General features: G+C 47.1%; 1 protein-coding gene across 2 annotated transcripts; it reads right to left on the bottom strand.

The window, feature by feature from the left end:
- Positions 1-413: 413 nt before the first annotated feature.
- XPNPEP3 (X-prolyl aminopeptidase 3) lies at positions 414-25,875 on the bottom strand. Of its 2 annotated transcripts, XM_027822717.3 has the most exons (11): positions 25,385-25,606; positions 21,973-22,089; positions 18,338-18,745; positions 15,160-15,362; positions 14,534-14,596; positions 11,522-11,635; positions 7,677-7,762; positions 6,753-6,936; positions 6,197-6,256; positions 2,451-2,571; positions 414-1,769 (listed from the first exon to the last, which is right to left on the bottom strand). In XM_027822717.3, exons 1-11 carry the CDS (start codon positions 25,443-25,445, stop codon positions 1,603-1,605), a joined length of 1,584 nt encoding a protein of 527 aa, XP_027678518.2. In that variant the 5' UTR covers positions 25,446-25,606; the 3' UTR covers positions 414-1,602. The 2 variants fall into 2 exon arrangements, with proteins under 2 accessions (XP_027678518.2, XP_007053370.2); XM_007053308.4 differs by lacking the exon at positions 6,197-6,256 and having other exon boundaries at positions 25,385-25,875.
- Positions 25,876-25,924: the final 49 nt, after the last annotated feature.

Below are 25,924 nucleotides of genomic sequence, written 5' to 3'. Positions count from 1 at the left end.
AAGCAAGCACAGGGAAAGGAGAGAACTAAATAAAAAAGAAACTACACTGGAAACAACAGAGGAGAAAATACAGGGAGATCTACCTTAGAAGAGGAAAAAAAAAATGGAGTGAAGCAAAATACTGTATAAATAAAACAAGGGATATACATTGTAGTAAGTGATATTTTTCACAATGTATTAAATAGAAAGCTAATTGCCAAAATATGACCAATAAATAACCAAACACAGTATATATGTATTATAGATACATTTACCATTGTTTGAAATGGATTGAATGTTGGAAGGGAATGGAGAATTAGGATTCATCCTCTTCTCTAGAGCCTGAAAATTCATTCATCTACCCTTGAAGGCAAGGGGTCACATTTATACCTGGCTCATAGATATCGTCAAAGACCTTTTAAAAAAAAAATAATAAAAAATTTTTAAAAAACCAAAACTTGGAAAGCACCAAAAGGCAGGTGACCTATATGTTCAAAAAACTTTCAAAGGGGAGACTACTGGAACCCCCTACTAGAGGTTATTTTTCTCTCTTAACAAGTTACAAAATACATTCTGGGCTGCTTGAGGGGCATTGGTGTGGTTGCCTGCACCTGCCATTCAAGCACTGGATGGGATTTTGACTGTCCCAGACACAGCTGTACACTAATGTACACATTTGAACTAGAGAGACAGCAGCTCATCAGTGAGGACCAGTGCAATCAAGTTGATCTCAGGTAGAAGAACTGGGGGTAGGGTGTGGGGGAGGTAGAGTGGAAGTCTGGAGCTGAGAATCTGGAGAGGGTGGGAGGGGGAGAAGAGACCAGAAGGCTGGATGAATGGGCAATCCAAACATGCACCAAGTGCACTGAACCCAGTCAGTCCCCTCTCCCAACTCCCAACCTATACTGCTGTATGCCTTCAGATGACCCCTCCTTCCTATTGCCAATCTTTCTCAAACCTCCTAGAAAGAGAGCCTAACGTATTCTCTTCCCTAGATGCTAAAATTCTTCTGCATCAATGCAAACTACCCACAACCCGACCCCATCTTTCTGTCTCCCAAAACTCCTCTTGTCATTGCTCCACAGAAGCCCAAAACAACCCACTTGCCCCCTCTCCCATACAAATTTTTGAACATTTTCACTTCCATCGGTGTCTGACTGGGCTGGTGTGAAACGGCCAACAAAGGGCAACGTGTGGCACCTGGCCCTCAGCCACTGCATCCAGTTCAAGGACCCGCAAGGAAGAAAGGGGGGGGCGGTGCGGAGGGGGAAAGGCGCGCTACTGTCCTGCTGACAGAACTGAAACAGATCATGTGCACGAGAACAGGAGTGGAGAGATCCGCCTCCTGCATTCTAGATCTTTAAATCAGCACTAACTAGAACAGATGTTAACTATGTAAATAAATGGTTTCTTCGCTTTCTAACAGTCATGTTACCTGAGCCATTAACAATCCAATTCCCTGTCCTAACTACAGAGTCCACACAGCAACAACTTCCATCCCAACCTCCCACCCTCACTGCCCTACAACCAGGTCCATTCACAGAAATATATATCACTGCATGCCTATGGGGGAGTACATTTCCTGAGGAACCCACGGAGGGTGTATAAGGCAGAGGAGAGCAATCACAGGCTGCGGCCACAGATCTGCTCGACATGATAGATCTCCTTGGGGCAGTCTGCAGACAGGATCAGGGGCGCGTCCTCCATCACCACAACGTCATCCTCAATGCGCACACCGAGGCCACGTAACCTCTCTGGGGCGGCCATGTCATCCTGGGGGATGTAGATGCCTGAGGGAAAGGAGGGAATAAAACCCCTCAGAAGAGCAGGATGAGACGACACTACAGAATGCTCCCCCCCTTCACTGGCTCACATGGTGATGAGGGCAGGACTGTGCACTGAGCAATACTGGAGGGGGTCAAACCGGAAGAGCTTTGTCAAGGAAAGTTTCTGTCATTCCCCACTGTTTGGGGCAGCTTCTAGCGGATGGGGAGAGAAGACAGCACTTCCCTGCTACGTACAGACCCCCTGTATGTGAATATAAACCCTCATGCTTCCATTCAGCCTTTCTGCATTTCTTGATGTCAGTGCTGCCTATATAAGAAGGGACATTGACAGTGCTCTGGGCAATGGGGGAGAAGGGCAGAGAAAAGAAAGTCAGAGACCAGTTTTTATCTGAGGGCTGCGAGCCCGACTGTAACGATCTGAAGGAAAGCATCACAGCAGAATGCTTACTTTGTAAAGATTAAGGAATACGCTTTAAGAGCTCACCCTTGCAACTAGCTAGTTCTCGTTATATGCTGGGAGGGTAATAATTCACTGTGCTTTCCTAGTACGGTATGTGTTTTTAACTCCATTGTAAAGCACCTCAAGCATTTTGGTTTGAATGTGCAGGGAGCTATGTAAAATTATATCATATCATCATCAGTGTGACTTGTTACTGAATCAGGGTTGAAAGTGTGTCCTTTTACCTGGCTCAATGGTTATCACCATGCCTGGCTGGAGTGGGAGTGATCGGGACATGTCTGGTGTGTCATGAACATCCATACCCAGGTAATGGCCCACATGATGCGGGCAGTACTTCCGAACAACCTAGCAGAAAGGAAAACACTGTTACTACAGCCACTGAACTTGGCCCCTGATCCACCATCCCAACACAGAATCATAGAAATGTAGGACTGGAAGGGACCTCAGTAGGTCATCTAGTCCAGTCCCCTGCACTGAAGCAGGACTAAGTATTTTCTATTATAGGCCATCCCTAACAGGTGTTTGTCTAACCCAGGGGTTGGCAACCTTTCAGAAGTGGTGTGCCGAGTCTTCATTTATTCACTTTAATTTAAGGTTTCGCATGCCAAAAATACATTTTAATGTTTTTTAGAAGGTGTCTCTCTCTCTAAGTCTATATATTATATAACTAAGCTATTGTCATATGTAAACAAGGTTTTCAAAACGTTTAAGAAGCTTCATTTAAAATTAAATTAAAATGCTGATCTTACACCGCCGGCCCGCTCAGCCCGCTGCCAGCCTGGGGTTCCATTCACCTAGGCCGGCAGTGGGCTGAGCGGGGCCTGCAGCCAGGACCCCAGCTGGCAAGGGGCCAGCAGCCAGAACCCCAGACCGGCAGTGGGCTGAGCGGCTCAGCCTGCTGCCACTCAGCCCACTATCGGTCTGGGGTTCCATCTGCTGGCTCCTGCTGGCCAGGGTCCCGGCTGCCAGCCCCACTCAGCCCGCTGCCGGTCTGGGGTCCCGGCCCTGTCCACATGGAGTGGGTACCTACCTTCTCCCTGGTTCTAGCCATTCTCTTCCTCTCTCTGCACTGAGCTGAGGGTGGGAGTGTGCTGAGAACAGGGCTGGGCATGAAGGATCAGGCTGGGGGTTGGGGTGTAGGGTCTGGCCAGGAGCTAGAATGAGGGAGGGGGCTCAGGGTTGGGGCAGGAGGTTTGGATGTGGAGTGCTTACCTGGGCAGCTCCCATTTGGTGCGAGGGGTGCAGGTGGGAATGTGTGTGTGTGTGGTGAGGTGTGCAGGAGCTCCCATTTGGTGCTCAGGGTGCGGGTGGGAATGGGGGGGGTGCAGGAGTCAGGGCAGGAGGCTGGGGTGTGTGAGGAGGGTTCAGGGCAGGGTGTGTGGGCTGGGGTTGTTGGGGTGCTCCCAGCCCCCGAGCCTGAGCGGCTCACGACAGGGGGCTGAAGGAGATATGCCAATTCCACCCCCTTCCGCAAGTTCCCCAGAGCAGAGAGCGCGCTGCGACTCCGCTTTTCCCTCTCCCTCTCTGTAGCAAGGGCCGCCGCAGGGAGGGAGAGGAGGAGGGGCAGGAACCCAGCATGCTGGGGGAAGAGGCAGGGAGAGGGGGAAGCTTGCCTGCCCTGCAAGGAGAGAGCGGTGCATGGGGAGGGCGGAGAAGAGCGGGCCGGGCCGGGCTTTTAATGGCACGCTGCTGTCTGCTGGGGTCCGGCAGACAGCAGCGTGCCATTAAAAATTGGCATGCATGCCATAGGTTGCCGACCCCTGGTCTAACCTGTTCTTAAAAACCTCCAGTGACAGAGATTTCACAACCTCCCTTCGTAATTTGTTCCAGTGCTTAGATATCCTTATAGATAGGAAGGTTTTTTTATGTCTAACCTGAATCTCCCCTGCTTCAATTTAAGGTCTTTCTGTCCTGTCCTGTCCTCTCCTCAGTGGTTAAAGAAGAATTTATCACCCTCCTCTTTATAACAACCTTTTACATGCTTGAAGACTGTTATTACGAAGAAAAAAGAGGAAGGGTGGGATGTATAGGAACAGGATGGCTTGTGCTTGTCATAAGGACTGTGCTCATCAGTCTCATCCCCAAAGGATCACTGGGGGCTTTCCTCCATTTCACGTAGCCTGCGGGGGAACTGGGTGCTCATGGAAACAAATGATGATCGCTGGCTTGAGCCAAGCCTAGAGCAGACAGCTTCCCGGCTGGACTCAATAGAGTAGCCAAATCTCTTCACTCCTGGCCTGCACACACCACATACTTCAGTCTTAGGCCCCCTCAAACAGCTCTGCCAATATAGTTCCGCTCTGACCTGCATCCCTTGAATACTCCAGGCCTGGACCACTCATCAACAGGGCCAGCAATTTGCAGCAAACCGTGCAGTGATTTTGTGATGTGGATAAAATGTTCTCTAAGAACTAGGCTTAGAATGCTGTACAGGTTTCACTTCATCCCTCCCTACAATGCTTAACCCCACTGCATTGGGTGACCATATTTACCTATGCTGAATACCGGACACCTGGTAAAATTACTCATATTCAAGCGAGTTCAATGGCTATCATTCAGAACTATGCAGTACAAATGCTCAAATTAACATCAAGCTGACTGAGCCCCCATTAAAATAAATTCTGCGTAATTGGATTCTTTTTATTTACCTTCTTATCTTTAAGGCTTTAGGGTTCACACAGGGAGGGGTGACACTCTTCCCCCACCCCCCCCCACACTCCCATATAACTTCCTCATGTGTGGGGTGACCGACCAACCCCACCCTCCCTGCCCAGGGCTCTCCACTCTCCATGTCTGGCTGGGCCCCTGGGACTGACCCGCCTCTCTCGGTACCACATCTTCCCGAGGCAACAAGCGAGGGGGCACGCAGGGTCACATACACTACCTTCCCCAGATTTCTGCCAAGGCTCACAGCAGAACGTGGCCAGCAGCAGCCTTTCGGCACTCTGCGGGAGGGAAGGGACAGGAGCTGCTCCCAGCCGCAGAGGATGATCCGGTCTGCGCCTTTGCAGAGCTCAACTCTTCCCCCCACCTGTCTGTGTCTGGAAGCAGCTTGTCCCTTCCTGCCCACACAGTGCGGAAAGGCAGTTAACACCTCCAGGCTGCTGCTGGCCACCAGCACAGACATGACCCAGCTGCCTCCTGTCTTCCCCACCCTGGCTACGGCGCAGGCAGGAAGTGGTTGAGCCCTAAGCATGCCTTGTGCACCAGGGCCCTGGGAACTTGACTGCAGGGGGTTCAGCGAACCTGGCCAGAGAGGTGGCTCAGCAGAGGAGGGTGCCATGGGGACGGAGCAGCCCCATGCTCCCTGGGGTCAGGAGCCAGGGCGGTGTGGGAGGACGTGAGTGCAGAGGGTGCTAAGCCCCTGCCCAAGGGGCTGCTGCGGAGCCTGCAGGTTCAGGGCATGATCACTTCTCCCCCGCCCCCCCATTCCAGAGCTTAGCTGAAGGGCAGAGGCGCTTCCCATGCCAACACTGTGCAGGGCTTTGGCACATGCAGGGCTCAGCTCCTCCTGGCCAGCACCCCGGGCTGAAGAGGAAGAAGCCTGGTGTTGGTGAGCTGAGTACTCTGACCAGGGGCTGGTTGTCTGCACAGCATTGGGAGCAGGATGCGCCCCACCAGTGGGGATATGGAGGAGCAGCAGGTTCTGGGGGGTTGGGGGGGGCAGAGGGGCTAAGCAGGGACAGAACAGCAAGAGGGGGAGCACTTAAAGGGCTGATGGGTGATCAGAAGAGGTGACATGTAACCGGCCGCCGCCCGGCACCTGCCCGCACAAATCAGCCGTCGCAGTGCGCAGCCAGTGCCGGCTGGAAACGGGCCACGGCCCTGCTGGCTGAGAGCTGGCATGCAGTGGTGGTTGTGCTGACGGACCAGCAGGGGGAGTGGCCTGCCCCACATGCTGCATCTTCGCCTTGCCACCAGCTTTGCACACCCACCCCCATCAACAGCCACTAGATCACCCCACACTCACCGCTGATAGGCGGGCGGCCGGCGAGCAGAGATCTGGCCAGCAGCAGGACCCACCAGTATTCTGGGGGGTGGGGGGAAGAAAGACAGAAAATACGGGACGATTTGCCCATTTTTAAGGAAAAGTCAGGACACCTGCAGGAAGACTTAAATACGGGACTGTCCCTTTAAAAACAGGACATCTGGTCACCCTTCCACTGCACCACACTAATCTTCTCCCCCACCTAAGGATCTCATTGTAAGAAGGAATGAAAACATCTAATCCCACCTCCTGTTCCCCACCCCCATCCCCTTTACATTTCTTGAGAACTGCTGATGCAATCTGATCTGGCTGTGCTGCCACCTGCTGAGAGAAACAGGCATTGCCTCCCCTTGCTTCACATTTTTATTGGACATGTTCCTGTCAGGGCTGTAACAACATGAGGTAGTCATTACTGAAGTGAGCCCTGAACCCAGGTCGCCAGGGCTTGTGGATGGATTGCCATACAGATTGTCTTTCCTGCAGGGAGATAAGGACTAGAACTGGTTTGGGGATGCCAGGGTAAAGACAATTAAAGTACCTTGAAGAGGTGGTTCTCAGTGGTGCTTTTCTTTAGGATCCCCAGCTCTTTCAGCTTCTGTCCCATAAGGCTCAGCATGAGGCTGTAGATATTCTCCAGGCTCACACCAGGAGAGCAGAGGCTCAGGCAGGACTTCTGGATCTCCAGGACAGCCTGGTACAGCTCTGCTTGGGGATCAGTGAACCTGAAAGCCAGGGGAAAGTGAAGGAGGTCACATCTCAAATGGGAAGTTCCCAGGTCAGGCGCAGTTCTGAGTCAGGCACAGCTCAGTGCTGAAGCACTGAGAAGAGAACATAGTGGCTGTCAATATGAAAGGACACACAAGGTACTAATGAGGTCACCTCCTTCCCTGCTGTGGAGAGGGGACCCTTGGTTGGAATCCTTGGCCTGAAGCCAAGCAAGGCAAAGCTGCAGTTTGAAGGGAAGTATGCGAGCAAAGAGACACTGGAACCAACCCAACCATCACAGGCACACTTAACGGAACCTTCCTGACCTGAGACAGGCAGCCACTCACACATGGACTAAACACCGGTTCCCTTACATCTCACTCACAGGTCCAGAGTCAGCCCCTGCACAAGGAAAGGCAAGACCCATCTCTGTAAGCTTAGATTTGTCTTGGTAGATACACTAAGAGGGGGGAATCAAAAAATAGTACTAACCATGTACATTCTTACAGTGACTGATAAGGAAAGGCTGAGGCATACAGGTCCTCACCCTGAATGTTTGTTTTATGTAATTTTGGTTACTCTGAGATACTATAGTGATGCATGCACTAAAATACTTACATAGACAGACATCACGCGCACACACACACACACGCTTATGGCTAATCACAGATTACTGCATCTATGCCCACACTCAACCACAATCCTCACGCTCTCTCAGAGGTAACGCATAGCACATTTCCATATGTGGGCATCCTACCTGCCATTGATGGGCCAGGTACGAGTGATGTCACTTACGTAGCAGGAAGACTCACACCCACCATCCAGTAAGACCATTTCTCCATCCTGGAGAAGAAGAAATATACCATGGCTCAGGCCAGCTGCTAATCTTCCTCTGTGAAAGGGGCTTCCTCTATGAGAGGCTGACCCCTGGGACAAGGGGATTCTTTTCTGCAAAGATGAAGTGGAGACTGGACTCCTCTCACAGAATAGCATTCCAGTTCCACATGTTCAGAAAAGCAACTATGGCTGAATTGTTCAGTTATCCTGCTAGGTAGTCTTGAATGGTGCCAATACTTAGAAAGCCTGAGCTCCATTCCCCTGAACTATTCTGCACCCGAAGGAGCCATCTTTATTCAAACAGGCTGGCGTCTGTGATCATCACTTTATACCAGTCAGTCTCCAATTAGAGAGATCTCTTTTAACAGGAATTCTGTGATGATAATCAGGATTAAAAGGGTTTTACAGAGAAGGAGATGAGAAAGTCCAGCGCCTCTTGTGCATGGGCTCCAGAGAGGAAAAGGGACAGTTGACGAGCTCTAGCCCAGGGAACCATCCTTGTTACAAGATATCAGGAGACTGAACAGGCATACTCCCCCCTGGACAGAGCAGCATTGTGGGACTGAAACCTTAAAACAATTTCTGTTATCTTCACTGCTCTCTCCTGGGACTGGGACTGCCCACAGCAGTGCAGAGATAGATTCGGAGATGCATCAGGTCATGGGAAGCCGAGACTTTAGGACACATTCACATCCACTTTACCTTCTATTCACTTTAGTCCAATTCAGCCAAATGGTTCCAGTGCCCATCAAATAGCTCTGTGTCTCCCACAGAAAGCAACCATGTGCAAGCCCAGGGTACAAGCATGGAGAAACTGCCGTGCACTCCTTCCTTAAACAGGCTGCCAATCGTGCAAACAGTTCTGTAAAAACTTTGGGCCAAATTCTGTATTGACTTACACTAAGTGTCATTCCATTGACTTTACTGGCATTCCACAGCATGGCAGCCAGCACAGAACTTGGCCCCCTGACCATTGATCTCAGAGTCAATGGGAGAGTGTAGTTCTCTGTGCACTAGGGGGAAATCCATGAAGCAGAATCTTAGCAGCTAAACACCATGAACATATATCAGTATAGGCTGACCAAACTATTTATGTAAATATTCATAATATTTGACTCATTGCTAGTCTGACTTTCCATTTGGACTCCATTTTAAACCTCTTGTAAGAAACTGGCTTAATTATTTTAGTTCAATGTGGGATGATCCCCTGCTTGTTTTCTTGGGAATAATAAAATAAACTGAGTAAATGCTGGAGAATTTTTTTGCTGAAGTCACTCAAGATCAGGGTTTGACTATCTTATAAATGTCACTATCAAAGGGTGACACTGGCCCTTTAAAAAGGAAGAGGCCAGTGCACCAGTGACTCATCTGCTGCTCCCCAGTTGGGATTAAGAGAAGGCACCTTGGCCATATCAGTAGGGAGAAACTGAGAGGGTGGAAGAGTCAGTCAGGAAAAAAGGCAGGCAAGAGCTGCCTGGGAGTGAGAGCTTGGCAGGTGAGAACAGCCAGAGATCAAGAGGTCCCTGGAGGAAACTGTAGGAGGCTCCTGGGAGAAGGCTGGAGGCAGGGGAGCAGCAAGAAGGTTTTGCTGGCTGACCTCCGCAAGCTAGAGATTCAGGGTCACAGGGCTGAAGGCTGGAAAGCAGCAGAGGGAGTTGTCTGATGACTTCTAACCTGGAGAGAAGGAGAGGGCCAGAGACAACTGAAGGCTGGGAGCACTGGTGGGCTCACCAACAGATGTCTCCACACTGAACAGCTGGAACTAGGGGGAGTCAGGGATGTTCCCCTGGTGAGGATGAACTCCTAGCAGAGAGGGTGTGGGGATTCCCGCTGGAAAGAGTGGGTTGCTGTCCTGGCAAAAGGACAGGAGAGGATTGAAGAGCTTTGGATTTGAAGGATGATATACTGTGAGAAATGGATGTCTTGGGACTTTTGTTTTGGACTATTTGCAGTGTTTTTGTAACAAGCCAGCCCCAAGGAGGAGGAGTATGGGGCGAGAGATTCATGGCAGAGTTATTGGGGATTCTGAAGGAGGGGAAACTGAGGCAGGTGCACCTGTTTGGCTGCTGGAGGATGCTCCAGGAAGGGCCACTGTCTGACAGTCTCACTACGTCAACATCCTGTTCCTGTATTCTACAGACTGAGACAGTGACGACACTACTTAATTATTCTGTGAAGTAACACCAAGACACTATGAAGAGAACCTAACAGTCCGAGACGATGGGATCTTTTAATGGACACAATTTTCATTCTATGGGAAGGGAAGTTTCTCTGGAACAAGAGGTCATTGTGGAGTCTATCTTCGGAGCAGCCACCCACACTTTAACATTATCAGTGGCAATTTTTGAGTTAATCTGAATTGGTGGGAATAGCATGCTTTGCACGGGTGGTTGCCAAGGTGTTAACAGTGCTACCTGGCACTGCCACCTCCTTCTTCCTCCATTGTAAGGGGGACCCTTCTCCAAAAGTTTAGGTGAAATGGGGGATTTAATTCTAGAGCGACTCAATCACATTTCCACATAGGAAAGGCAAGTCTTCTAGAAGGAAGTGTCACGAGGAGTTAGGATTTTCCTTGGGGATGTCTTCCAAGCTAGACACAATATCATGCCAGTTGGCAAAAAGGTACATCTCAGAGGAAAAGCAGGGCAAATGTCTTGCTAATGATTGTATCCTCATGATAATCAGTTCCCCATAAAACTAATAAAAATGCTTTGAACTGGCTTTATCAGAAACCATCTGAGTTATGCTCGCAAGCCTGACCTTGACCAGCAGTGTAACAATGGCAGCCTTTTTTAAACACAGTGACTGGTCTTATCATGGATGCATGTGTATGAGAAGAATATTTCAAGGACCCAACTAGCACTCTCTCTTCAACAAAAGATTAAGCCAGGAAGGAAGCTCACTCCTACATAAATGAGGAGGCAAAATAATAGGTTCTACTGAAAAGTGAGTCCTAGATATAGTATAGTAACATAGTAACCTCCTCCAGAGACTTGCACAAAGCTAAGACTGTTTTGTCAGAATTGCTGGAGAAGGAGTCAATGGTTCGAAGTCCAGAAAACAAGGCAGACAGATTTACCAACAGCAAGTCAAAGAGACCCCAAGTAATTTTCCCCTCCCTTTTCAGCCACGCTAAATGGATTTAATTCGACTTTTCTGTCATTAAAAGAGCATAAATTTGCTGCTGCAGCTTACTGTGCACCAAAGTAAAGCAAGGCTGAAGAATTCAGGTGAGAGAGGAGGGGCCCTAGCATCCCTGTTACCACAACTTTGTCTTCAGTGTGACTGGTGCTATTCTCTCACTTTTACAATGTCAGAAACCCATCCAGCATTCCAGACTGCTGCACGGGCACTACAGAAATGCATGATACAGGAGCAGATTTCCAATCCTATGAGAGGTTTCAGAGTGGTAGCCATGTTAGTCTGTATCAGCAAAAACAACGAGGAGTCCTTGTGGCACCTTAGAGACTAACAAATTAGCTCAGCATCCTTTAGAAAATATGGCAATGGGTGCATTAAAAGACAGACAGTGAAAAGGTAAGGATGGATTTGAAGTTGGCCTTACTGCCAACAACTATATTATGTTCCCATCTCCCATTGCTGTGTAAATATTCTTTCATTCCACCCCATTTGTTTCAGCACTTCTTGTCACTACAGAGGCAATGAGAGTACAGGTAGGCCTGGTGTAACCAGTGGTCAGGGGCTGGTAAATGGACACAGTATCAGTACACTGGAGTTTAAACACATGGAAGGCATTTGATTTACCTTGATAAGCTGGTTGTTTTTTATATAGTGCAAGGTGTTCGACCTGTTGCCACCAGCAACCACAGGTGGGTAAGCCAAGATGTCAGCCCCTCGTGCCCGGCATTCAAATTCAAACTGGAACAATCAATTCAGAGAGAAGAAGCCCATTAGTTCTGGCACAGTAAGCAACTGTGCTGGGCAACCATAGCTCCTGCCCCTACTGCCATTCTCTCTGTCTGTGCAGAAGGCAGTAACCCAGAAGAAAATGAAACCGAAAACAGCATTTCCTGAATGAAAACAGCCCAAGAGTTCTACAGAACAGCAGAAGATGACGCAGAATGATCACTTTTCACAGAAGTGTCTGGAACCCAGTGTTTGTTCTCATAGAAGATCTATCTCTGTCCGAGTTCCTAAATGCTACACTAATGATGTTTTAATGCACAAATCCCCACAAAAATGTATTTTTAAAGCATTGTTCTCACTTCCCATACAACTTAGCAAATTTTTGAAGCTCTTCTTTTTCTAGCTTTGGGAGTGTTTTAATTCCAAAATACCAAAATTTTTAGATTTTGCTAACTTTTATGATCAATATCTATTTTTGTGATCCTGTCTCACTGCCTGATTAAGAGATTGCCCTATCTTACGTCAGAGCAGAAGACATCAGCAGATTCAGACAGGTTATGCCCAACTATTTGTGCCACAGTGATGAAAGAAATCCCAACTCCTCACTTTCCTCCAATGCTGAAGTAGATAATAGGGTGAGGATGAATTTAGTTAATGTCCTCAGACATAAGAGCTAAACAAGTACAAAGTACCATTACCAAACATCTTTTAAAATTTGCCAAGTTGTGTGGGACAAAATGCCTCACAATACCCACAATCTAAATGCTTTGGGTAGTGAATTGTATAGTACAGTTCTGGGTGGAGGGTGTTTTTTTAAATTGCATCTTAAATTAAATCAGCTTCTCTAGAAGTCTGCACTACTGATCAGCACAGACAGACCCCACTCAACTCAGACATCAAAGGCCACATCCTGCTTGTCTTGCTGTAAGAGGCAATCCTGCTAAAATCCCTAAAACTATTTGGATGAGAAAAGTAAGCAGGATTCAGTCCTCAATTTGTATTTTATAGGTATTTCTGAAAATGCTTCTGGGAAGCATTTGTTTCATGGAAAAGTCTAATTTTTTTGTATGTATGTTAGAGGGTTATTTCAGAGAAGATACTGTAATTTTGCATAGAACTGTGGCAGGCAGTTTGTAATTGTAATTATTTTGGGATGAATTTTGTACATATGTGGGAGAGCTAATAAACTAAACTGTAAAAAGATTTAAGATCACATCACTTGTTATTTGGGTATATTCTGGGTTCAAATACTAGAGAAAAGGCATTACCAGTGGACAAACTGGATATTCACTACATCTTGCAATGGGTAGGGGGAAGGTAAATATTCAGAATCCCCCAGGACTGAATCTAGTGTAAAAGCAGAAGTTTGTGGAGGTTGGATCTTGGCACTGCTGGGTAGTATACATCCAATATTAATCTCTCCAGACACGCAAAGAGAGCTGTACAGGCACAGAAATTTAGTTCTTAGCCAAAACAACAATAGGAAGTACATCAGTGTGGAGAGCAATGAAATCCTAAATGGGAAAGCCTTATTCCTCACTGGAAAACTCATTGCTCTCTCCCTCCTTCTCCCACACATTTCTGGCTCTTCTCTGACCTTTCCCCCTTAGTGACACCCTATATTACAATTATTAGGATGCAGACTACATCTGACATTAATAGTTAACAATACCTTAAAGAACACTAATGCCTCGTCTCTGTACTATACTGTACTAACCCCATTAGTAGTTCTACATAATTGACAAAAGTCAGATGGCCGTGATCTATCACCTGCTTTTCATACCTTGCACAAGAAAGGGAGAATGGAAGAGCCCGTGGATCTTCACTAAAGTCTCAGACACAATCCCAGAATTCCCTATTCATCACCCCAACAATTTTCCACTTACGCTGACTTTCCTCCAGTCTCACATTACTTAGATGAAGTGTATTAGGACATTCTCCTTGTCATGCACACTCCCAATTCACCTATACCCACATGTACTGTGAGTTCTCTTCTCTATAGCACACACCACAGGCTCTGGATTCAGCCCCCATTTTTTATTTTGTTTTGTTTCTTTTTTATTTTCTTCTCTCTTTCTCTCTGTCTTTTCTGTCTCTTTTATTTGTTTCTATTTCTTTATTCATTGCATCTTTTTGTTCTTTTCTCCCCTTATTGCTGCTTCCCTCACTACACACTGACTAGCATCTCACCCCAACCCCCCAGGTGGGAAAGTCACACCCAGGAATACTCTCTGCTCTACTACAATACTTGTTGCACTTTTAAAGGAATGGGATAGGCTGCTGTAGCTTCAACGACAATTTTTATGAAACATATGAGAGGTTCTGAAAAATGCATGATCCAGTTTATAGAATGTGCGGCGCTTCCTTACACAAGTATTTTTTTAAAGCACTCTTTAGATTTGCAGTAAGCCGTCCAGAAGCTGCAGCCCCATTCATCTTGCTCTTCTGAAGCAAAGGCACTGACACAGAGAGCCTTCTGAGAAAGATGTGTAACCCACACTGGCAGTGTCAGTTGCTGTCTAGTGGTTAGTCCACATAAGAGGTTAAGAGTTTACTACAGCTATCAGCTTAGGGAGTTACTCCTTTAGCTCAATGGGTAAAAAAATCCAGCTTTTAGTATCAAAGGTCCTGGGTTGAAAGCCTGCTGATGGCCCATGCTACACTTCAAAATGTTCTGCTGCCATAATTCAAAAGCGTAGGCTTGACAGAGCTGCAGCTGTTGGGGAATGTCATAGGCATGTCAAAGGAACCAGAAAAGTTGGGTGAGAAGGGGCTTGGGTTCCACTCACAGCTCTGCACCCCTATCAGCCATAGGCAGCTCTCAGATCCTTTTACTCTTCCTGGAGAAATAAACAATACACAGCCCTCTCTACCTCCCCAGAACCATCCACAGTCCAACAAGATACTGACCTTAGCATACAGAAATGCTTCATCCACTGGGGATTTGCTGGCAAACATTGTCTCTATAAAAGCCTGTCAAACAACAATATAGACCTTTCATTAGCATGGGATTTGAAGCTGAGGGAAGAGTCTCCTTTGACTTCACTTTCCTTGACAAAAATATTCAAGGTTGTGAAGGATGTAAAGGAAACTGCACAGTCCCTCTTTCTCACCCTGGTCTGTAATACAAGAACCAGAGGAAAGTAGCAAAAGAAGGGGAAAGAATGGCATGAGGAAGCAGGGGAGAGGGTGGGAGCACAAAAAAATATCCTTTTTTTTTTTTTTTTAAAAAGGACATCAGATATGTAACAACTCCTTGGTTGTCTTGACTGAAATTATGTCAAGGTTGAGCACTCTAGCAGTTCAAGCAGCAGGCCTCATACTCTTTGTGATATGGGGGAGGGAAGTAGAGTATGGTTAACTGAGAGAGGTCAAGAAATTGTGCCTCCATGAAGGGAGATCAGGCAAGACTAAAGTTACCACTCCAGCCTAGCTGAATTCGACCCAGTTTCCTTTTACATGAGTGTACCAGTCCATGCTACCCCACGCTCAAGAAATGACTGCCTTTGTTTCCTTGATGGGTTCACTTCCCATACCTCTGATGTCACCCTTCCGGCAACCTTCATCCTCTCGATCTCTGCAACGGATTTGATCAGCCGGAGTTGTTGCACTAGATGACGAATAGATCGGATGCGGTTTTTGCTCCCAGCTTTGATTTCGGCCAGAGGCTGCAGGTAGTCAGAGTGGAGCTGTGTGTGCACTGGCTTTGCAGAATCATACCAAACCATGTTCGATTCACCTGAGACACACAAAACAAAACAGACACAGACTAAGATTAAAGATGTTTTGTGATCACTGTATGAGTGAACTCCTCCTAGACTAGAAAAAGTTGAAGATGTGACATGTCATCTGAAAGGTAATTTCCCCTAGATTTGTAATATGGCCTCATACCTGACATGTGACCTCAGTGTAACATGATATTAATGATCTCCTTATATCTTAGCAGGTTAGTAATATGCAAGTAAACAAGTCTATCTGGGTTTTGTAAATTTAATAATAGTTTATGAAATTAAAAGAATACACTCAGTAAATAAATATCCATTTCTATAAATATTAGTTATTTTCCCCACATACATTTCCTCTTCAGAGCGAAAGCTGCACTAGTCAGATAAAGTAAAGTGGGGGAAAATGTTTCATGACAAAAACATAACCTTGCAAGATTGCATAATGAGAATTTAGATTCCTGAGCTTAGATGCCCTGTTTGATCCCAAAGGAGAACCCATAAAACAAAACCACCTCTTGTTCATGACCACCTGGGGTAGGGGTCAATAGCAATTATGTTTTGGGGTGGATTGTTTGGAAATGCCCTGTCTCTGGCCTTCAGCTGAAGTGAAGTTCTTCAGGAAGAATGTAATTATCCACATTGAAATCTGCCTAGAATATTGGGATCAGCAGCACTCCATTCTTGAAATGGGATTTTTTTAAATGACAATGAGAAGTCAGGACCTCACATTTTCATCTCTGCATGTCCAACAATTCAGCAACCCCCTTGATTAATTCCAAAAAAGTACTTGTCACTTTAAAGTATGTTTTCTGTTAATAATGTAGAATAATAAATAGTTTTTAAAAGTTCATCCTTAATAGAGCTAGCAATTATGGATAATGAAACCATCCAGTTACACTAGACAGGATAAAAAAATACAAGGGAGATAAACTCTTGTGCTTTGGGGCACAAGGGAGGCCTACAACAAATTTTCCCTCTGTGTAGTTTATTCTATGATAATCCACTATGGGGCATATTGCACCTCCCTTTGCAGCATCTGGTATTGGCTGCTGTCAATGGACCAGATGGACAACTAGTCTGCCTCCTGGGTTCCATTTTTCTTCTCTTGTTTTTTTCAGGTTTTTTTAAACATAATGTTATATACAGAGAAAAAGAAAGAGGAGAGGTTAAGATGGGGTGGAACACCCCTTACCTTCATCAGAACATTTCTGTAGAGACCCCAGAAGACACTAACAAAAACCATTTGCTTAACAGAGATAGTCATCTCTGCGGCCCCCCTCAACATGCTATAAAAACTCCAGGGCCCACCAGGGAGGACTTGGGGCTCCAGGCAAGGGGTAGGACCCTTGGGTGTAGACATAATTTGACTTCAAGGGGCAAGGGCCGGTGGGGCTTGGGCCATCTCCGCACAGCAGGGTTCAGGGAGAAAGTGCCACCTCCACTCCCTGACTCACCTCACCAGGCCACCCACCTGTCTGGGATGTAGAGGGGATGCAACCAAAAAAATATAACTCAAATGGGGAACGCAGCTCAAAGTCTGAAAACCACTCAGGGTTCAGGCAGGTGGTAGCTAGGGGCTATTTGCAGGCAGGGGGCAGCTCAGAGTCCAGGCAGGGGCAGCCAGGGGCTGTGTGCGGGCAGGGGGTAGCTCAGGTTGCAGGGAGAGGAGTACCTAGGGACTGTGTGCAGGCAGGGGGTAGCTCAGGGTGCAGGCAGAGGGTAGTTGGGCGGCTCTTACCAGCTGCATGAGCAGTCAAAGGGGGCTGGGAGCTGAGGAGAAGCTGCAACCCCAGGAACCAGCAGCAGACGGGGAAATGCCACAGCTGCCCACTCCATACCATCACCAGCCACAGAAGCAGCTGTCCCACACTGCCTGGCTCTGGCTTCCTGCCTACTACCTGGTCAGAGGGCAGGGCCTGAGGAGGGCTGGGGTAGAGAAAGTGTGTGTGGGGGGGGGAGCTGCCCCCAGGACTGCCCCACTCTGGGTAAGGCGTTGCAGTTTGGGAGGGCAACAACCTTGTGCTGTCCCAATTCTTCTCATGGACACGGGGCTTCCGCCCCGTTGCTCCCAGCTTCAGCTGGGGTGGGGAGGGGGAGCTTGGGGCTTCAGCCCCGGGGTGGGACTCCCAGCTTCAGCCCCACCATTCCTGGCTTCAGGCCCCGAGGGGCGGGGATCAGGGACACTGGGTTTCAGCCATGGGGCCCTGTGATCCCCCTGAAAGGGCTCACAGTCTGCCAGGGGGCCGCAGAATCCCAGCTGAAAACCGATGCTCTAACAAAGGTGGAGCAAAAGCGTACTTAATATATTTGGGCACATTTTGGGGAGGTTAAGACAGGAGATTGTCTAACAAGAGTGATCTTTTATAAGCTTCACTGTGTAATAGAATCTGGTATGATGCAGCAAATATACCACACAATCCAGGAAATGAAGAATTGTGAAGATGGGTTTGTGTATCACCACATATGGTTTTTAAAGTGAATTTAATGCAGGTGAAGATGCTGGGCTGAGAGCCATTACACATTGGAGTCCTCTAGTAAAAGATCAATACAGTATGGGCAGCAGCAGTGCAAGCTTCCCACAGGCAATATCTGTGGTACTGTACTGCCCCGGTAACATGGAAGGGCCACATTTAGGGGAGAGGAGGAAGGTCAGTCTCTGTGGCCCAGTGAATACTTAATTTCTCTTGACACTGACAACAAAGGACCAATTAGTACCACTTGTGTGTTCAGTGATATCAGTTCAGTAGTACCTGGATACAGACCTCTAAGCCACAAGCCATTAAAGAGCCACAGACAGGTTTTTTTCTATCACAACCAAACTGGGGACAGATTACAACCCATAGCTTAGACGTGAAAAATCTCTTTCCATTCCCAGTGTTATGTGCCTCCCAATACGGGGTCTGGTTGGAACCAGCGACAGAGAACGCTTCTCAATCTTGGGTGATCCAGTCCCTTTAATCTGGGTTCCATCTTATCTCGTTTCCATTACCTTTCAGTTTGGTTACCAGGTGTCTAATCTCCTCTATGGGGTAAGCTTCATCCACTCCTGTCAAAGCTACTGCCCCATCTGTGCCTGACCGTGGCCCATCCCACAGCTCTCGGCTTGGATCTCGCCGTGGTACAAAGAGCATGGCCTTGTGGGATGGCAGTGTCTTGCCAGGCAAACTCTGCAGCACCAGGATGCTGTCAGGTTCCTGGAACCCACACAGGTACAGGAAGTTGGTGTCCTGGTGGAAGGTGTATGGGATGTCGTTGCTCATGTAGTAGGTGGGGTTGGACAGCAGAATCACTGTGTGGTCCACCCCACCCCACTCTTGCGCCTCTTTCTTGATCAAAGTCATCAGCTTGTGCCGGCGTAGAGCATATTCCACCTGTGACAATCCCGGTGTTACCTCCCCTATGAATGAAAAACAAAATGGATGAAGTAACATTCTGATCTCATAATCACCTTCTCGCCATCCTACTCAGGGCTCTCCTTAAAACTCCATGCTAGCTCGCTAACCTCATACCCCCCCATTCCACGGCTCTCCCACTCCCCTGATCTTTCTGACCTCAGAATCCACTTTCCTCTGCTCTCCATCCTGCCTCTTTGACCTCAGATATCCACATCCTTGGTTCACTCTGTTCCTACACTGTGCAGGGAAAAAGACTCTTTTTTAAACCAATTAACTTTTCTGCTTTAAACTTCTGGGCAAAGATTTTGATCAAGCAGCCTTAGACAAAAACCTAAAGCATTCTGGGAGCAAACTAAAGCCAGACAACAACTACTGGGCGGGGGAGGGGGAAAAGTGGTGGCAAAGCAAGCTAAACTTTAACTCTGTTGGAAACCATCAGCTTTTATGGCATCTGGACATTGAACAGAACACTGTGGTGCTAAGTCTAGTGTTAATTTCAGCAGATAAGGTTGTATTTGGACAGACATTCTGGTGCCATGTCAAGTCATATATTAGTTAATTCTAAAGTGTAAAAGGCAAAGTCAGTTTTACAGGTACCACATGAGATCAATCAGAGACGGAGAGATTGTCCTTGAATATTTAACCAATCAAGGGGCTCAATTTAGAAACAAGCCAAGCCTTCCAGGATGATGTCAGACTATTTGACTGAGCAAAGAAAACTCCTCCATAAAAGACCTAATTTCTCTCAATGATTAATAAGGTGGGATCTTTTGAACATGAAAAGGAGCTACACTTCCAATGATGCCAAGGATACAAATTCTCTCTCGGGACTTCACATTTTACCAACCTTCACTAGCAAAGAATAAGAAGTACAGAGAACAAGAGATTGTCACTGAAACCAGAGGGAGGACACAAGAACAGCCTAAGTATTTTAAAAATACTGGAGACTAGTTTCACTATGATTTAAACCAAAGGTGGGCAAACTACAGCCCGCAGGCCACATCTGGCTCACGGGACCCTCCTGCCCAGCCCCTGAGCTCCTGGCCTGGGAGGCTCACCCCAGGCCCCTCCCCTGCTGTTCCCCCTCCCCCGCAGCCTCAGCTCGCTGCGCCACCGGCGCAATGCTCTGGGCGGCCAGGCAGCACAATTGCAGAACCACAGCCTGACTTGCTGCTCTGGGCGGTGCAGGCATAGTGCCGCCAGCCACCGATACTCCAGGCAGCGCGGTAAGGGGGCAGGGAGGGTTGGATAGAGAACAGGGGAGTTGGGGTGGGGGGGTAGTCAGGGGGCAGGGGTGTGGATAGGGGTCGGGGCGGTCAGAGGGCGGGGAACAGGGGGGTTGGATAGGGCAGGGGTCCCAGGGGAGCAGTCGGGGGGGGGGGGGGGTTGGATGGGGTGGCAGGGGACAGTCAGGGGTGGGGGGGGTCCGGAGGTGGTCAGGGGACAGGAAGCAGGGGATGGGGCAGGAGTCCCTGGGGAGCCAGCAGGGGGCGAGAGGCAGGGGGGTCAGATAGGAGGCGGGAGTCGGGCCATGCCTGGCTATTTAGGGAGACACAGCCTCTCTTAACCGGCCCTCCACACAATTTTGGAAACCCGATGTGGCCCTCAGGCCAAAAAGTTTGCCCGCCCCGATTTAAACTAACATTATTCAAGTCTTAAAGGGTATTCTGGTTAATGTCCTTCCTATTTTGAGATATATATATTTTTCATATTCTAATGTCTATTTTTATAATTCTTTTCCTGTTTGCTATACTATACTGATCTATACTATAATGACTCAATGATTAAAATTGCAACTCATTTTGAGGTATAAGCTCACTCCTCAGCCTCCTTCAACAACTGCTTTCTAAAAAAAATTGCATTTGTGGTTTCTAACCAGAGGAGAATTTGGGGGAGCTTATTTTTCTGAGGAAAGGGACTTTGAAAAATTAGTGTTTCACTTTCATTAAATTCTAACTTAAAAAAAAAACAAACGTCTTAAAACCTGTTTGGTCTAAGAAACTTCATATTAGTTTTATTCTATAGCCCTAGAAGAGGCAAAGGGCACAGATCTATTTCTTTTATGGTCAGATACTGAATTCTGGAGCTATCCACTATGGAATTTTGAAATTCTGAATGCTCCATCTCATTCCAGAGGGCTTCATACATGTCACTGCAAGTCTGGTAACATTTAAAAGTTGTTTGTAGTGGCTGGTGCAATTTGGGAGTTCCACTGGCATTATGGCTGTGCAACGGAGTTTGTAAACTCTTTTAGCCTTAACTATTCATTTTTAGGCTTTCAGAAGGACTGCAAATGTTCAATTATTATGTTAAATAAATCGATACCCATTTACAATCCTAGCTGTTTTAATAAGTTTTATGAATTCTTAACTATTCGATAAATTTATTTTTTCCCCAATACCAGACTTGATTATGTGGGAACTGTTAACCAATAACTGAATTCTTAGCTTTATTCATAATCTCTTTTCTAGATTGTATGTAATAAATTAAAAATATATTTTTACTCTTATAAATCTGTTTAATGCCTCACTTCTTTGACTTACTCACTTTCACTGATTTCCAGCCCACCTTTCTGATCTCACAATGGTGTACCAACTTAATCTGCTCTCCTGTTCCCTACTGTACCTCTCTAATTTTAGAGTCACCTATGCCGGTGTCTTCCTTTCTTCCTTCTACACACCCCTCCATAATTGGGGGAAAGGAGGGAAGTGCTCTTTAAACTTGTGCTGTCCTGTTTAATCTGGAATCCTGCTTCCCAACACCTTCTACTGAGACATACCCCTCTTTAAATCTCACTTCTTAAAACCTTCTTTTTCTCTTTGATTTACAGAATATTGTCTATGAAACATTTTTGTGATACAGAGTGTGCAAAGGACTCTAAAAATGAATTAGATTATATTGGCAGGGTAGCCAGCTAAGAAAGTGCCACTGACAGAAATGGTCTATATTACTTGTGTCTGTGGCAAGAGGAAGATTGCATCAGGAAGGAAAATGAGTCTGGAATGTGTGAATCTAGGGATTAGGGTATAGGAACCTAGCCTCTCTCTGGAATCAGATGCTGTCTCAGAACAGAGAATTCCACAAGGAATAAAATCACTGGAATAAAGTAAATATAAATGATAGTGCCAAGCTACAGACCCCTTTACATGATGCGGGCAACTAAGGTACTTTCTCAGAGAAACATACGAAGGGTGCCACTGGTTAACTACCAACGGCTCAGGATCCTTACCTGGTTTGAGAAGGTGTGGATGTGTGAAGGAGCTGGGCTGTCCCAGGTACCTGTTTGGAATCTTCCTCTGCTGGGCAGGCTGGATGGATAATCTCCGAAAGAAACAGGACTTGCATCCTAAAGCAAAAGAAATGCACAGTATGAAGATGAAAGACCTTTCCAAGTATCATACAGCAAATTTACATACCCTCTAAAGATCTGACTCTTAGCACTGTTCATCCCACTTTTCTTGCAGTGATAACTCTCCTTAACTTTTCAACTTGTTGCTTGCATAGTTGACTATAAAACTATTAAAATACAAACTCAAATAATGATTTACAGATGAAATAAATATAGCAGTTATAATCATGGACTAGGATGAATAAATTACGTAAATTGGAATTGACAAACCAGTGACTGCATGCTTGAAAGAGGAGAGTTGTGCTGGTTTGTGTGTGATTAATCTCCTCTATCTGTGCACGATGCCATGTAGGGAACATGAAATGTTTAATTTATGCACAAAAGAAGACTGCACTAGCGCCAACACGGTCAACCAACCTCCCCCACCCCCACCATCCTCCCAATATACTTTGATCATGTCCTCAAAGGCCCACCTTATGGGGGAAAAGGGTAGTTAGTTTTTATGGCCTTTGCAATCAATCTCTGTACGGAGACTGCCAACGAAAGGGCAGCGAGTGTCATTATGATATTTGTTGTAATAAACGTATTCATATGGAGGCTGCCTCAGAGTCTCCTCTTAGTACTTAACTAAGTTACTTACTATCATCCTAAACTGAATTGGAACTAGTCATTCAGAAGTGAAAGTCTCCATAGCCTATCCCAATCCCAAGAGCCAGTCACACTGGCAAAACAGACAACTACAATAAGAACTAGTAGCGTGCAGAGAGGTTGGGGAACTGCATAGGAAGAGAGAAACAAGAACATGATAACTTTAATATCATTGAATATCCCTTATCTATTTATCCTCAAAACAACTTTCTAGATTTGGATTTTTAATTATTATTTTAGCAAGTCTGTATCACAGTCTTTCACTACTGGATAACTACTGTGGTGCCTGGCTACAGGACTGCCAAATGCTAGTTGGGACTTAACTAAATAATTGAGCTCCCCAGTCACAGCCACCTCCTGCACCCAGCAACTAGACCCTCTGACCTTAATTCTCCTTTACATCACTCAGGCTTGAGCTACACCACAGAGTCGAAGTAAGGCATTTTACGTCGACCTAATTATGTCAATGTCTACACTACAGCCTTGCTCCTGCTGACGTAAGTGCCCTACTACACAGACATCATAACTCCACCTCCACGAGAGACGTAGGGCTTAGTTAGTGTCTACACAGACACTGCGGGTTACTTATATCGACTGTTGGCTGTCATTCTTGTCAATTTTACCACTCCATGGAACAGTGAAATTGACAAGAAAGCTGGGCTGTCACCATGGGGCATGTGGGAGCTCCAGCTAGAGGCCAGTTGCCCCCCAGACTCCCTACTAGCTGCCAGATTGCATCCCCCTGCTTCTGACGGTCCGCCCAGTGGCTCCCTGTAGAGAGCCTGGGAGCCACCTGGACTCCGGGTGCAGAGCTCCCCACCAGGAGCAGCCAGAATCCTGGCAGCAGAGAGCTGAGGGCCCAGGGTGAGTAGGAGCAGGAGCTGAGAGCTGCGGCGGGGAGGCTCCTAGCAGGGAGCTGCCTGCAGAGCTGAGAGCCCAGGCTCTCAGCCCCCCACACTGCCCCTCTTAAGTCAGGGAAGTGCTTCTGGTGGGGATGCACACTACTCAGAGAAGGAGGGTAGTGTGGACATGAACCACCATAGTGATGACTGGTGGTTGTAAGTTGACCTAACACAGGTGGATGTAAGTTTCTAGTGTAGACATGCCCTCATGCAGTGCCCATTATAAGGTCCTTTTATACTGCTAGAGTAGTATAAAGAAACCTGGTTATGGCCTGGTCTACACTTAAAATTTAGGTTCACAAAATATGACGCTCAGGGGTCTGAAAAATCCAGACCCAAGCACCATAGCTATGCTGACCGAATCCCTCATGTAGATGCAGCTAAGTCAACAGAAGAATGCTTCCATCAACCTAGCTACCATTGCTTGTGGGGGGTTGGGGGACATGTGTTTCCTACAGCAATAAATTAACACCTTCCCTCACTGTAGGCTGTGTCTACACCATGGGGTTATGCCATTGTAGCTACGCTACTGTACTCCCCACAGCATAGATGTGGTCTGTGTCTACACTACAGATTCTACCTCAACATAGCTATGCTGGAATAGCCCCCTAGAGCAGTACTGGGTGGCGGAATGCAAGGCACTGGGTTGCAGCGGCTCTGGTCAGCATCGCTGACTGGGCCGTTAAGAGTCCCGTCAGCGGTGCTCCCTGGCTAAGGCAGGCTAGTCCCTACCTGTTCTGACACTGTGCTGCGCCCTGGAAGAAAAGCTTTTGTTTTTTCGATTGGACTTATTCCTCCAGTCTTTGGAAACTAAATACTGCTTCATTGTGCAAGTGGGAGTACCAGGAAGCAAAGCTAACTAGTCTTTCTTCATTCTCCAAGCTAAGAACAAAGGCCCAGATCCTCAAAGGTTTCAATGGGAGTTAGGCCCCTAAGTACCTTTGGGGATATGGACCTATATATACATAAATATAAAGCATAAAGGGGGGACACAAAAATTTGACTTTTAAAATCTTTCAGTTTTACTAATTTAAGATTCTTTCCTTATCTATGTTACTAAATACATTTTTCAAAAATATGATTCTTGCTCTGCCAGCAGTCTGTTAGTGCTTGTAAAGTGCTTTGACCCTTTTATGCATGTGCTGTATAAGTAAGGCCCGGATCCCTCAAGGAGCTACGTGCAACTGCAGGAGTATGCCAAAAACTTATCCTTGGTTTTAACCGTCTTCTAAAATGGGAAGTAAAATACATTTTTAAACAGCTTTCAGCCACACTTTGTTTTATATTGCAGTGGATATCCTAGCTTTACAAACCTTGGAATTTTCAACTTTGAAAGCAGGAGTGAGGTACATGTATTTTCCTTAACATCAATTTTACCAATAAAAAGAAAACAAATACTTGACTCACATTATTTGTCACAAAAAGGGAATTAACATGTGCATTAATGACATCTTGAACATCTAGTAAATGCATCTGGTGATTATTATTTCTAATCCCCCCCCCCCCCCCCGTCTATTTTACACTTTATCATGACAATCAAATTAGTTGAACTGGGTTATTAAAGATACAGTGGAAAGGCCAAATAGTCTCTGGGTCCTTAAATGCATGGAGGAAAAAAGGTGGCGGCAGTGGGAAGACAGACACGGGCCATCGACCGACGAAGCGGGCACCTCGCAGCAGTGAGTGCCAGGCCCCCAGGAGGGGGGAGAGATTCGCCATTAGGAGGAATTAAAGTCTCTGACCTGATAAGCTGCACAAGCCCTTCACGGCCGGGATAAGCCTTTGAACTGGGAGCCACGGCATGGCTGCGCCCCGCGCCGGGACCGCGCTACTGCAGGGTGCCTGGTTCTGTACGGAAACCAGCGCCCCACATCCTCTGCTCTACTGCGGCTGCCATCCCCACCCCCACGCGTGGCAGCGCTCCCAGCCGCCTCTCATAGACCGCTCACACATTGCGGGGCCTTCTGAGCCGACGACCCTGGATGATTACATCATCTACAAGCGCCCATTCCCCTGCGTGTTCCAAGCCTTAGGTGGCCACACAAACCGCCGCCAGTCTATAAAGAAGGTGCCTCAGGCAATTGCTTGCGGCTACCCGGCCAACGCTGAGCAGGGTCTTGCATGAATCGAGGAGGCGGCTGATGGCGTAATAGAGGGGGGAAAAGGAGGGTTGTCGGACGGGCGCGTGGAGGCAGGGCATGTAACGGACAGTCACACGTTCGCCTTCTAGAAGGTTCCGGCAGCCGCGTAGCGGAGGGGCCGAGAGGCGGGGCTTCAGCGGG

Source organism: Chelonia mydas, chromosome 1, assembly GCF_015237465.2.
Source record: "Chelonia mydas isolate rCheMyd1 chromosome 1, rCheMyd1.pri.v2, whole genome shotgun sequence".
NCBI lineage: Eukaryota > Metazoa > Chordata > Testudines > Cheloniidae > Chelonia > Chelonia mydas.
The sequence above is the reverse complement of the archived record's forward strand: the minus strand, read 5'-3'. Positions and strand labels throughout refer to the sequence as shown.